Raw genomic sequence first — 12,170 nt, forward strand, 5'->3', positions numbered from 1 at the left:
CCTGACTACACAATGTCATTTCAGCCCAGAGGGTGACATTACAAAAATATTTGGCAATCTTTTTATGTAACGTTGTGCGGTTTTATTAATGGGGAAAGCATCCAGATATGGAATAGGCAGCTATCAACATTTTATAAATTAAAAGGAAGAAATAAATAATAATAGTCTCCTAATCAGAACCTGTGATCTCCCTTGCTGACCTACTAAATTAAAGACAGCACATAAACAAACAGTACCTGAAGTAAAATTTTGTTTCCTTCATAGTCCTGAGTTTGCCACCGAGTGCTACTAATGGGAACGCATGGATTAGGCAGAAGTGGTACTAGCTGCCCAATTTCATGTACTTTGAATTGCAACACGGAAGATTCTTTCAGTTCAACAGAAAGCCCTGGGGGCAGCTGCTTCAAGCAGAGTTGAACAGCAATGCTTTGTGTTGCATACAGTGCAAAGACACAGAAGTTATTCTTCTGCAGAGTTGCTTCTTTCTGTAGGATCATCTCATAAAGTCGGATGGCATCATCATAGTTCTCAAAGCTACAGTAGAGGGTCACACGCAGAATTTCAGTGCCATAATGAACTTGCCGAACACCCCATACAGGCATATGTTCATCCAGACTATAGAATTCCTGGCTAGTAGATGCACAAGGGTACAGTTTCCCATTAGCACGTTGCATGTGGTAACACTGCCAAGGTGGGTGCTGGAAAAAGTCACGGACCTGAAAAATCCGTTCTTCTCCAAAAGCCTCATGCAGGAAAAGGAGAATGGACATCCCAGGAAACCCAGAACTGTTCTGGTGATATTTCTCATAATATTTCACAGGAGTAACACGTTCAGATACAAGGAAGAGGCGAACATCCAGGCAGATCCACTTCAGAAGCCGATCAAGAGTTTGCTGCAAGAGTAACGACTGTCCAGAGGTGGCAAGAAGATGCACAGTCATCACCAATGAGTCTGCACTTCCTTCCATTGTAAAATCACCTTGAAAATAAAAACAAAGACAAATTAGTGCTTTTGCATACACTAAAAAGAAAAAATCAGTAACTTGCCTTTGGATTTCTCTGTTGCTTCCCATCTGAGGATCTTTATATGCCTCACACCATCCCTGTGAAGTAAATATTTGTACCTAGAATTTATGGAGACAAGATAAAGCACAGAGAAGACATGTAATTTGCCCAACATCATACAGAAAAACAGTGCGAGAGCTGGGAGTAAAATTCTCTTGGTTCAGGATTCCAGTTCTGATCTTTTACCCACAAACCAATATGCATAAAAATCTGACATTCCCCCTCAACAAAAAACAAAACCCCCACGTCCTAAAATTTTTGTCAGAGTGGAATATGGGAAGGATTAAGAACACTGACATACTAGAGCAGTTATTCTCAAATGCTTAGATTACCTTAAAAATCTACTTGCCATTTGACCATAGAAATGCATACTCCGAGATCTCGCAGAACCCTGGCAACGACAACAAGAGACACAGTTACTGCCTCAGTGCAAATGCAACGCGGTACTTGTGTTTTCAAGCCTCAGCAAGCTTTGTCCTTTCAGTCAACGTGCCAGCGTTTTTGCTTAATCTAAAAGCTTGTGAACTTTATGAGTAACACCCTTCCAGGGAGTGCAGATAAACTATTCTTTAAACTGAGAAAGGGAAACAGGCTAACAAAAGAAAAACAAATGTGAACTATGCAGATAACAATTAGTGCAGATGTGAATCAATTTAAGGAAAGACGAGAGTTTAGGGAAATGCCTTAAATCCTAGTTTTGCCATTGTGTCTTTTTACACAGCATGGGTAACAGGCTGCCATTTGGTTCTAATTGAAATATTTCAGTGCCCTGTTTATTATATTAATCCCAAAGTAATCCTGGTGCTGTTTTCCCCCCATTTTAGTGTGTTTCTAGTGCTATGCTGTAGACTGGGATATTTGTGTTATTCATGCACATAAGCAGATCATTACTATTGTTTTGCCTTTAGAGAGGGATATAGTTTCCACCCAACTAAAAAAGAATGCTCAAAACATTACTTCTTCCAGCTTTTCTCTAGGGGCCCTGCACAAACAAACAAACTGTTGCCCATCAGTTATGTTGCCAATTTAGAAGCAGTTTACACAAAGCAAGTTAAACCCCAACTCTTCCTACTAAACTTTCTTTATTTTTGCATATATTTAGGTCAAGGGTTACAATTTCTGGCATTTTCTGACTACAAATGTTATGGAAACACATCTTGCTCTCTCTCACTTTGCTTTTTATTTTTCCAAACAAGCAGGATACGCAAAATGACCGTTACTGTTGTTTAGTGTGCATTTCCAAACACCTGGATTAATTAAATCCTTAGTCTTTCAAGTAATTGTGTTATCCAGACTTTGACCTGGATCCAAATGTTATGGCTGATCCTTCTCTGTATCATGGCCTGAACTAAAACACCAGGTCTGAACAATGTCAAAGTCTGGAAGGTCCAATAACAAAGTTGTGGTTTAGGTTTCTCACACTTTTGTACTGACTGTAAAATATATATATATTTATATGCATGCAGAGAATCAGTCTTGTTTTAACTAATGTGGGTTCGTACATACCAGGGGGTTAATCCAATATACAATTTAGAATTATGGATTAGATCCAGATAAACTTTGAGGGAGGTTTATATAATATCTGTTTGACTTACTGCCCTGGCTACTGGACAGTAATTGCAATGAAATGCTGGGTGTGGTGGGTGGAGAATTACACTGAAGACAATTACAGGAATTAGATGTAGAGAACAGAACCCAAACATAGCACTTCAAGTAAAACAAATGTTTGACGCTTCAGATATACCCCTGAACTTGAATCCTGAATAACAGTTTTTCTAATGTACCTTTGTCAGCTCAAAGGGAAGGGAATGTTTAACGTATGCTGAACTTTGAATCCCATCAAAGGGGGAAAGGAGCCAGCTGGCTTCCTCTGTGTGAAGTGAATGGGTCATTTGTCTGAGTGAGGAGGGCTGATTAGAACTAAGAAGGAACTTGGGGGTTTGGCCTTCAGCAAGTAATATTTGTGCAAATGACTGCTATTTCTCCTAGGCAGGATGTGGCTAAGCCAAGCAGCTTGGAAGAGGATGTTAGGCTATTGGGTAACTATTATGCTCATATGTAAAAGAAAACTGTTATAGCCATTGTTTTATGATCAAACTTACTATATCTATTGTGGTTGATTGAGGATAATGATGAAGATGCAAGTCAGGAAGCAAACAAACCCCAGTGTAGCTGATTAGAGCATAAAAGATATTCAGGAATATTTCTTTATTCGAACAAACCATTCTATCAACATCGGACTCATCAGCCACTACTTGGGAAACTTCTCTAAGCAGTCATTTCTCCCCACCTTCCCATTTGTGGGATTCACACCATCCAATTCCCACTGTATGCAAGTATCTCTCCCTCTCTCTCCTCATTCCCATTGTATGTATGGGTAGGTGTTTGTCTGTGTGTGCATCTTTCCCCTCCCTTGGCCCTACTTTCTCCTCCCAAGATCACCCTTGTGCTGCTACTTCTAAATATACCATTTCCCTATGGTACTAGCAAGAGAACCAAAGGGAAAATGGCATGGTCATATTCAGCATCAACATGCTAGAGAGAAGATGAGTAGCATGAGAAGATGAGATGCACTGCAGAAGTAGCACAGGAGGATTCCTCCAGCTAAGGTTTGGGGAAAACCTATTCCCTACCATGTCCCAGTAAGTCTCTAAATGGGGGGTAGGGGTTGGACCATAAGAATTGTCCACTTACGAGTAATTGCTGTTGTCTCCTCTTTCTCTAGTACAGCACACGCACTCAGGAGTGAAGGAGCTGATCTACTAGTTTGGTGGCAAGCTCTTAATTTCCATGGTGTAAACAGAGAGCAGGGGTTTGCCCTAGTTCCTTGTTGTGAGTCACATCAACCTAATTGCTATTGCTTTGCAAACAAAATACAGTGTTTCCACCTCTGCTTGGATCACTATGACAGCTTGGGCTGGGTAAACATCCCATGAATGTAAAAATATGATGGAGGAGATTCATGCTTGAAAGCAATATAGAAAAATCAATTTTTTACATGGAAGTCTGACAAACTAACATTTGTGCAAGGAAGGTCAGGGGAGTTATTACAAGAAAAATATCAGCATTAAGTCTACATCAAAATTCCCATGAAGTTAGTGAGAATCTTTAATGGGGTGGGCAAGAAGCTGCCAGCAGGCCAGATCCTGATCACCAAGACACCAGATCTGGCCCATGGCTGCCTCGCCAGAACCTTTAGGCAGAAAAACAGCTCACACTTTATAGAGCCAGCTGTTTTCCAATCCAGACAACTGGGGAGGGAGGAGGGAGACTTCTCATGCTGTTCTCACCCCCCAGCAAAATCTCTTAGCTTCCACTGGCCAAGCTCTCAGTTTCTGGCCAATAGGAGCTGAGATTTTTTGCTGGGCTCAGGGGCAGTGTAGGAAGCCTTCTCCCTTCCTTCTTAACCCTTTACCCCTTTTCCTCTCATGCCCAGAGCAGAGTAACGCAGAACAGCCTGCAGCAGACAGTCTGCCTCAGGTTTCTGCTGGTAAGTGCCTCCCAGCCAGAGCCTGCCTCTGGCACCCCAGCCCCTCCCTTCCCCAACCCTCTGCCCCCTCCTGCCCCCATACCTCCTCCCAGATCTGGCACCCCAATCTCTTGCCCCAGATCACAATCCCCTCCTACTCTAGGTCACATTCCAAAACCCTGCATCCGTGCCCAGTATAGATGCGCTTTTGCGCAAGAAAGCTCTGGTGGCCATTTTAGCCATTGGGCTTTCTTGCGCAAAAAATTAATGTGCCTGTCTACACTAGCCCTCTTGCGCAAGTATTCTTGCCAGTCTAGATGCACCCAAAGGAGTTGGGGGAAGCAGGGCTGGATGGGGGCGGGTGAGAAGGGGACCGGCTGGCAGGGAGCAGGCTAGCAGGAAGGAAGCAGGCCTGGCCGGGAGGTGGTTGGGGGGAGCGGGATTGGCCGGGAGAGATCGAGGGGGGTGGGGAGAGAACTGGCCAGTGGGAAGCAGGGCTGGCCGGGAGGAGGTTGGGGGGAGTGGGGCTGGCTGGGGGGGGGGACCGGCTGGTGGGGAGCGGGGCTGGCCGGGGGGGGGGGGGGGGAAGAGGGGAACCGGCTGGTGGGGGAATGGGGCTGGCCCGGGTGCACGCAGATCCTGTGGTGCTGCCCATCCCGCGCACGGTCCTGGCGGGGAGCATGGGCGAGTCCAGCTCCGGGGATTCCATCCTGCCCCGGCTCCACTGGCTCCGCCCCGACCTTCTCCTCTATACTGTGTAGTTGCGCAGCGTGAGCATGTCTATGAGCCAGGCAGCATGCAACTATGACCTGATACTCATGATAATAATAAAAATTAGAAAATACCAGACATTTATATGTCCGTTTTTTTCTCAATTTGTTTCTCGGACAGAAAGCTCAAATACTGGACTGTCTGGTTCAAAACCGGACACCTGGCAACCCTATTTCCTGTTTGGTTCTCCTGTTCAAATACTCTGCTGCTATTTAAATATTTTGAAGGCAAGAAAGCCACAGTAACACAGTTTATGTGAGTTTTCTCTGGAGGAGATTGATAGGGACTGATTTCAGAGAATATGAGCTGTGGTCACTAGCCCTTTCACAATCTGTGATTGGAAACAACCTTTGTTTTCCTTTTGTTTGCATCAGCTCTGTAAAGGAAGATCCGGGTTGTTGAGACAATATAAAATTAAACGAATGTCTGTATTTCGGAAGAAAATGACTAACAATAGTCAAAATACTGAGTCTAGGGGGCATTTAAATCAGCGGAAGCTACTTCCTGTCAGCTTTTCTGAAATTAAAGAATTCTAATGCTTTTATCCTTTCCTTGGCAAGGACAGCACAAACTCCCATGTGGCCGTGGCCGGAAAGGTCTTTTGTTTTATCCTACTGCAATCCCCCAAGTATGTCAGTGTCAGGGCAAACCCAAGAGGAAGCATTCTCTGACAAACTGTTGGAAAGGATAATACAATGGTGGTCCCAACAGTTACTTGTGCACTAGCAGGACATGGAGCTTGCTGCGTATTTCATGCTATAGGAATATAGTTACTTTAATACATTTAAAATTAAAGGGGTATCATTCACTTACCCTGCTTCTGGCTCCTTCAGATTTGAGCAATGATCAGCTGAGGGCTACATTCTGGTCTCTGGTAAGCATGTCACAGCTCCTGAGGTAACCGCCACTCTGATCCCTTTATGATGATCTCCTTGAGGGCACCACATTCAGGCCTCTCGCCATCACCTTTCTTGGTGTAGGCTCCTGCATCCCTTTTCGTCCAGATCAGGGATTTAGGCTGCAATTTCCTCCTGCAAATTACCCTGATCACCATAGCGAGTTTGACTGCAGTTTAGTACCTGACATCTTGTTGTTCTCCCTGGAAGAACGACAGGGTTAGCCAGTGACCAGCCAGCCTTCATAAAGCAAAAACACTTATTTAGAACATAAGCATTACAGGAAAAAAAAGTCTTGACAACAACAAGCCGCTTATGTGCATCCTGCTTTACCACGTCACCCATTTTCTCATGGATATCCTGGCCAGTTTCAAAGCCCTTCAAACTCCTTTGGCAGATTCTTTATCTCCTTTGACATACTGATGTTTCAGTTCTTGGATCTGGTTAAGAGTGACTCCTCCATATACCAGGTTTATCACTTAATACAATTCTCAGTTCTTTGCTTTGTTGGGCCTCTTGAATCTGACAAACTCAGGTTCCATGGGTATAATACTTCTGGGGCCATGTTTACATGGCTAGGGATTTGCATAAATCACCTTCACCCAGGGATTTTAATTCTTGATGTGTGATTATTTTCTCCAGACACTATGTGGCTTGCCTTATTTCAAAACAACCCTTCACACCCAGTAGGTATGCAAGAGGAGAGGAAGCAACAAGTCATAAAAAGTTTCCCAGTTCCCCACACAGTGTGGGTATATCCCTGTAAGTCAATGGGAGCTGCTCATGCAGATTCTGGTGCCTCAGACTATAAAACCTGCAGAATAGTCAGAGCATTTCCTCTCCCATCCTATCACACTAGGGAACACTAAAATTGACAAACTCCCCACCAGCAAAGACAGTGTAAGAGACAGAAAAGAGACTGGAAAGAAACTGTGTGTTGACATCAAAACTCGATAGTCCCCTGTTGGCTTCAGTGGGGAGGCAATATTTCCATCTTTTCAGCCTGGAAAGATTCTGTCTGAGTAATCAGTTCAAAAAAGAAAATCCACTATCCAGATGGAGGACGAGGTGAGTACAGACCTCATAATTATCTTGCGAGGTCTGATCCAAATCCCACTGTAATCAGTGAGAGTTTCTGTTGATATGCTTGTACCAGGCCCCTCAAGAACAAACTAATTCTATAGAAATAAAGGGGTAGGCCATTAGAGAGAGAGGTAGGAGAGAGCCTCACACCTGCACTTGGCAGGACTGGTTTTGTTAGGCATCTACAGTTTTGATAAGCCATGCTGCTGTGCCCTCCCACTCATCAGCTGCTGTTTTATTAAATGCATAAGACATGGTGGCTAGATTGAAGAGCCGTAAAGGAACAAAAAATGTTTGTAGCTCAGTGAATGAATCAATCCCTCTCCCCACTACTAGATGTTTTCAGACAGCAGGATGTGTGTGGTTTTGCAGATGCCATAGTCGTAAAGTTGCCCCTCTCAGAGTCAATCAACTATATCCAAGTGAAAATTTCATGAAAGGAGTAAGTGAAGAAGAAATTTCTGTAGTTCTTCGAATGAACTACTCACTTGACATGCACTTTCCAAACCCTCAAGATGCAGGAATGGTGGAAAGCCACCCAGGGAACTTGCAGAAACACTCTGTGGGAACTCCTGTACTCACAAGCACCAGCAAATTATTATGTCCTGACTGAATGCTAAATTTCATGTGCACCAGCTTCCAGCAGCTCAAAATCCCAGATCTCAGGTCTGAGGGGTCACATTGTATGACTTTTTAAAGGTGCAAAATGTGATTTGCCCATTTTAGCCTTTTACGAGTAACAAAGCAGGAGTAACTATAAAGTACGTGCTAGCCTGATCGTAGCCATAAGTAGGCAAATCGTTAGAAGACTGATCAAAGCAGTTTTCATTCCCATTTTATATACGAGCTCTGAAGAATTCTGGTTTATGTTATCTGAAAGATGAGGGGCCTTTTCAGAAAGATAGTCTTAAACCAGCTCCAAGATTTCTTAACTTTTTTTTAATCAAAGGTTAAGTACCTAAAACCTATAAACTACTAGACAGTAAATCAGTCTTGTTGAAGCTTAAACAGGTGAGCGTGAGGAAACCTGAGTCCGAGGGAAAAACACCTTCCACCTAGAGGTGGTTGAATTTAAAAAAAAAAAAAAAAAAAAAATCCAAAAAAATTTGAAGTTTCAGATTTTTTTCCATTTTGTAGAGTTCCAGTAAGGCCCTTTCATTTTTTAAAAAATATATTCACGACTTTTAATCAATATTTTCATTTTCTTTAAGCCCCTTTATTAGTAAAGGACACAAAATCTTTAATACTTTTGATATTCGTAATAAAATCTTTAATATATCATCCAAAAATCACAAAAAAAAGAAACACCTCAAAAAGTCAAAATTTTCCACTAAATTATTTAAATAAATAAGACCCCCGCATTCTTTAGTGAAATATCTCATTCAAAAAATTTCATCCAGTTGTTGTTCTCTTAACGCAACAATACAGTAAGCAGTGTGGTGGTGTGAACCGAGCAATTGAAAGTGATTCAAGAGACCAGGATTCTATTCCCAGCTCTTCCACAGACCTGCTAAGTGCTTGAGGGCATATCGCATCCCTGCTCTGTGCCTCAGTTTCCCCACCTGTAAAATGGCAATGATCTTTTTGGTAATTTGCTTTGAGAGCTATACATAAAGAGTGCTATGTCAGAGTAAGGTGGTATTGCTATTATTATAATGCATCTTTAGTACAGATGAAGGACATTTGTAAGGGAACTGCCATATCAGTTCCAGACTGACTATTGGTGGGGGAGGAGTTAATAGTATGAAGAAGAACTCCGTGTTCAGCAGCTATTCATTGATTGGGAAATAAAGGCTTTTGTTCCTATGCAGAGAAAAAATAAAACAATAAAATTATACCAGGCTATTGTAACCTGTTCAGAACATTTCTCTCGCAGAAACAAATTAATTCCATTAGCCCCAATAGTCAGATTTTCACAAGTACTCTGGAGCAACCATTAAGAATGGGGAATCCCCACTCACATTCCCAGCTGAAAACAATGGGAATCCTGAATGAGAGCAGTTTGGAAATCTCACTGCCTTCATTTGGTGTCTAAATGGGAACTGAGCTTCTGTTAGATTTTCAAATTGTTTGGTCCAGTGCAGATCTTTATGCCTCACACTGATGGCAATAGGTTCAGTGCTGGCCTAAGCACTGAGCATATCCACTGGCAGGATTGCAATCAAAACACTTACATCCATATCTAAGCACCTAAATAATGGTTTGATTTGCAGAGATTTTAAACATCTGCTTCTTACTTCTCTGACTGAAACCAGCTGGAGCCGAGAGTGATCAGTATCTCTTAAACTAAGACTGCCTAAATATGGATTTAGGGGCCTACCTGCAGGCACTCCCTTATGTTTGAAAATTTTAGCTTTGGGAACTTACAGAAATCATTCTGCAATTTAAAATCTTCGAGGAACAAACTAGCTCTAAGTCAAATAGTAGGATGCAGGATTTCATCAATTCAATTAGACACAGTTTAACTCCATTGAAGGTAATTCACAGAGAAATGCTTAAAAAGCCAATGAAAGTGACAAGGTAGATGAGGTAAATGTATTTTATTGGCCCACACAGAACTCTTCCTCCCTCTGGAAGAGGCCAATAAACGGATGCTGAAGCAAACAGCACCCTGAAAGTGTTAATGAGAATACCAGGAGATGGCGAGCTCTCCAATCAATCTAAATCAGGGATCTCCAACCTTTTTAAGGAAATGTGGGCATAGGGGGACTCATGGCTAGAGCAGGAGCTTGGGGTGCAGGAGGTGGTTTATGACTGGAGCAGGGGTTCAGGATGCAGTCTCCAGCTGGACATTGCTTACCACAGGTGGCTCCTGGGTGGTGGTGCAGTGGGGCTACCTGAGACTCAAGGGCAATTCCTTCTGACAGTGAACAATAGACCTACCATTCTAAAAGGGAAAAAAAACTAGGCATGGATCTTGTGTTATGTGGGAGTTTAAGATCTTGGCAATAAATAACTTATCAGGCAACATCACAACAGAGGATACTATAGGGGGATTTTAAAAGGGGCAGCTTCTAACCAGGAAACACAAGATACACATTGAATATTAGCACCTGGGGGAGTGACTTGCAGAGTCCTACAATGGCTTTTCCAGCAGACACAAAAAACCCACTGGAATTTAGCACATGACACTACAGAAAGGTTTGGAAAGAACTACATAATAATAGGGCCCAAATTAAGCAACTGCAGCTTGCCAAATAACTGCCCTTTTCCTTTCCCAAGACCCAAATTCAAGTCAAGACTGGGCCTTGTCCCTTCTTGTGGCACTCACACAAATGCCATCTGCTAGGCAGTCCACCATGACTCCTTTTAGCACAGGCTGGAACCTCACCACTGCTCCTCTGCTGTGATCCGCCCAGGCAAATAACTCTGTGTAGTCCCGTTCATACCAGCCCAGAAGTGCTAACTAGACTGCCTGCACACGGCATCTCTTTCTCTTAGAGCACCAGGTTTCAAAGTTATTATCCTTTCAAGATGAATGGGGCAGTTCAGTCCTCTCAAAGCAATTCTTTCAGGCTTCTGGAAACTCAGGCAGACATCATTGCATTGGTTACACTTCAATCACATTTCCAAGTGTTTCTTTGAATGGATAAGGGCATGATGAACTTTGTTGTTAAAATGAAAGCAAAGATTCTGGTCATCATCAGGGGGTCTCCGAAGCTGAAGTCCTAAGTGAATATCAAGAGTGCCACAGCCTTGATTCAGTCCTAGGTAAAAATACCAGTGTCCCCTACGGCATTACAATTTATGAACTACTTCCTCGTATAGATTGCATACAGTGGAGCCCACCAGCGTTCCCTGACCGACGGACCAGTTCGAAGCTGCTCTTAGCACGTTTGAGAACATTCTCTGGACTAGCTCGAGCTGTGCCGATTGACCCTGGGGCCAGCACTTCCATCAGCAATGATGGCCTGCAGCAGGGCTCCAGTCACACTCCCCTGACAGACTCTACACCAAGAGTTGCAGTGAGATGGGTGTGAGGCATAGGAGCCAGATTGGCCACCCTACCTACTTTCTAATTTGTGTAAACCAGACAATGAGGGCTGGAACCTCCCCTGCCACCCTTTGGTTTCTTCCCCCCACCAAGGCCCTGCCCCCCGATCCTCTTCCTGCCCCTCTCATCACTCCAGTCACTCACGGTTTTCTTCACCTCCCTTCCTCTGGCAGTTGAGCAGGGCTGTACCGGTGTAGGGGTGACTGGAGCAGGATATCCAAAAGGAAGCTGCACTCCAAGGGTGGGAGGAAGTGACTGGGACAGCACAGGAGAGGGGGAGCCAGGCTCCGTAGATTGGGCACGAGGAGAGAAAGCACCAGTGTTCCCGCTAAGATTTTCCATCCATGAGCAGAGCAAGTTTTGTCTTGTGCGCCAGCAATGAGGCCGTGTGCATTTGTTTGGGTGTGTATCACTGTGGCACCCACCAGTGGCACTGCTCCCCAAGAGACTCTCCTAGAGAACAGACCCCAAGCCCTGCTCCCAGGTAGCACCCCCCATCTCATGGGGAGAAGATGAGATGTGCCCCACCCCAGAGAGCGCTGCTCCTGGGCAGCCTGTGTGCAGGGCAGGGACTGGTCCAGGCTGCTCCTCGCAGGGATGACAGTTAGCCCCCACCTGGGGCAGAGGGAAGCTGCCGCCAGTGCCCAGGGCTTGCAGGAAGTGAGGTGCTGGGGGTGGGACAGTGACATGTGGGGAGTGTGGGGGGAGGGGAGAGCAGAGGGCTGGGGTGCAAGTGGCTCTAACGGAGAGATGCAGCCCCAGCCTCAGGAGCAGCCATACCACAGCCTGGCTCCAAGCTTTGGGCAGCCGCCACATGGCCTGCCCAGGGAGCAATCAGACAGCCTAGCCACAGCTCCAACCCTGTGGAAGGGCTAGAGCTGGCTCCTGGTGG

At 44.4% G+C, this 12,170-nt stretch overlaps 1 protein-coding gene across 7 annotated transcripts in view; it reads right to left on the reverse strand.

Moving 5' to 3' along the window:
• Window positions 1–12,170, reverse strand: part of FAM124B (family with sequence similarity 124 member B) — a 33,712-nt gene that overhangs the window by 10,050 nt on the left and 11,492 nt on the right. For 2 of the 7 annotated variants that reach the window (XM_075937564.1, XM_014577685.3), the window contains 2 exons: window positions 6,119–6,404; window positions 237–1,456 (listed from right to left, as the gene is read on the reverse strand). In XM_075937564.1, the coding sequence (XP_075793679.1) occupies window positions 237–1,073 (837 nt within the window). In that variant the 5' untranslated portion in view covers window positions 1,074–1,456; window positions 6,119–6,404. Of the gene's footprint in view, window positions 1–236; window positions 4,400–6,118; window positions 6,405–12,170 lie in introns of those variants that run through there. The other 5 variants (XM_014577687.3, XM_006131395.4, XM_014577684.3 and 2 more) reach the window with 5 other exon arrangements.

This window comes from Pelodiscus sinensis, chromosome 10, assembly GCF_049634645.1.
Source record: "Pelodiscus sinensis isolate JC-2024 chromosome 10, ASM4963464v1, whole genome shotgun sequence".
NCBI lineage: Eukaryota > Metazoa > Chordata > Testudines > Trionychidae > Pelodiscus > Pelodiscus sinensis.